Raw genomic sequence first — 1,547 nt, 5'->3', positions numbered from 1 at the left:
CCCGGCGAGCAGGTGCCGAGGCCACCACGGGCCCGGCAAAGGCACGCCGAGGGCCCCTCAGAGCCACCAGCCAGGAGGACCCGGGAGTCCCCGATACCACGACGGGCAGGCAGTGCCCGTTCCTGCCGGAGCTGCCAGAGCCCAAAAGCCTAACCTTTGGGGGACTGGTGGGGACCTTGCCAGCCAGCATGTGCCCGGCCACCACCGAGGTCAGGCCCCGGCCATCTGCGGAGCCCAAAGAGATGCCCACACCCAAGCCTGTGGGCTCAGGGGAGCTCCCCATGGGCACCTCATCTTCCTCGTGCCCGGCCTTTGGCTTTCCTGCCAGCTTCTCGGAGGCTGAGGGTTTTAGCAAGGCCCCTACACCCATCCTGACCCCCGAGGCGGGCCTTGGGAGCAGTTACCAGTGCCGGCTGCAGGCCCTGAATTTTTGCATGGGCACCGACCCTGGCCTGGAGCACCTCTTGGCCTCAGCAGCGCCCTCCCCGGCGCCTCCCACCCCTCCCGCTTCACTGCGGGCCCCGCTGCCCCTGACAGCCGACCCCAAGGAGCCCTGGGCTGCAGGCAGCTTCCCTGTCCAGGGAGGCTCTGGCTTCCCGTTGGGGCTGACCCCCTGCCTATACCGGACACCAGGAATGTTCTTCTTTGAGTGAAGCCGGCCTGGCCTTGGGCAGTCCCTGCCACTCCACCCTCCAGGCTGAGCCTGGCTGTAGGATCGGGGAGCTCTCAAAGGACCCAGGGCTGACAACTGCGACAGGAAGCCAAGATGGGAATGTGAACACTCAATCCGCCCCCAGGACCTCCGGACAGACTGGGGGGAGGGGAAGCAGAGCCCCCGTGAGGTGTCCTCTGTGGCTCTCAGCCAATAAAGCCAGTGTGATGATGAGGGTCAGCTTGCTGGATGGTTGGGGGCTAAGGGCCGGGAGGCCTGGTCTGTGTGGGTGGCTGTGGGTGGGCTTCTGTGGCAGGTGAGAGGCCCGGGTGGAAACACTCCACATGAGGACTTCTCCTGCTGGGGACTTTCTCGGGGAGTTTCCCAGGCAGGCAGAGGAAGGGGGAGCAGGGAATGGGGTAGAGAGGGAGGGAGGCCAACCATGAGAGACAGCAGGCAGGGAGGGAGGCTGGCCTGGCCTGAGGGACTGGCTCTCCAACCCCAACCTCTGACTCAGCTGCCCCCATCACGATGGGTCAGGATCACTGTGACCTTTCGTGACATCTACTCCATCCCAGCAGCTATCCTCTCGCCAATCCTGTGTGGTATGGGGTGACATCCTCATCTGACATGGAGGAGTCGCAGGCTTGGAGAGTTTGGGGTCCTAGCTTCGACTCCAGATGGCACCGGAGTGGCAGAGAGGAAATGGAAACTGGGTCTGTGTCCCCCCCAGGCCTGGCCTGCAGCGTGAGAGGACGCAGGGTGCCACGCTGGGGAGATGCAGAGCTGGTGGTGTCCGGGACGGAGCTCCCGGGGCTGGAGGGCAGCAGGGTCCAAATGCCAGTGGTAAAAGGGCACCGCTTATCCGTCTCAAGGCTCAGAGGCAGGCACCAGG

The 1,547-nt window shown here is 64.8% G+C and overlaps 1 protein-coding gene across 1 annotated transcript; it reads left to right on the top strand.

Annotated features, from left to right (window-relative positions):
• Positions 1–2: 2 nt before the first annotated feature.
• On the top strand, positions 3–878 carry FOXS1 (forkhead box S1; the record flags this gene model as incomplete). Its single annotated transcript, XM_006767883.2, has 1 exon — positions 3–878. A coding segment is annotated over one exon (651 nt), but the record flags the coding sequence as incomplete, so codon positions are not given.
• Between the last annotated feature and the right edge of the window lie 669 nt (positions 879–1,547).

The sequence above is a fragment of the Myotis davidii genome, unplaced genomic scaffold (assembly GCF_000327345.1).
Source record: "Myotis davidii unplaced genomic scaffold, ASM32734v1 scaffold562, whole genome shotgun sequence".
In the NCBI taxonomy this organism is placed as follows: domain Eukaryota; kingdom Metazoa; phylum Chordata; class Mammalia; order Chiroptera; family Vespertilionidae; genus Myotis; species Myotis davidii.
Note: the sequence above shows the minus strand (reverse complement) of the source record. Positions and strands in the feature narration are given on the sequence as shown.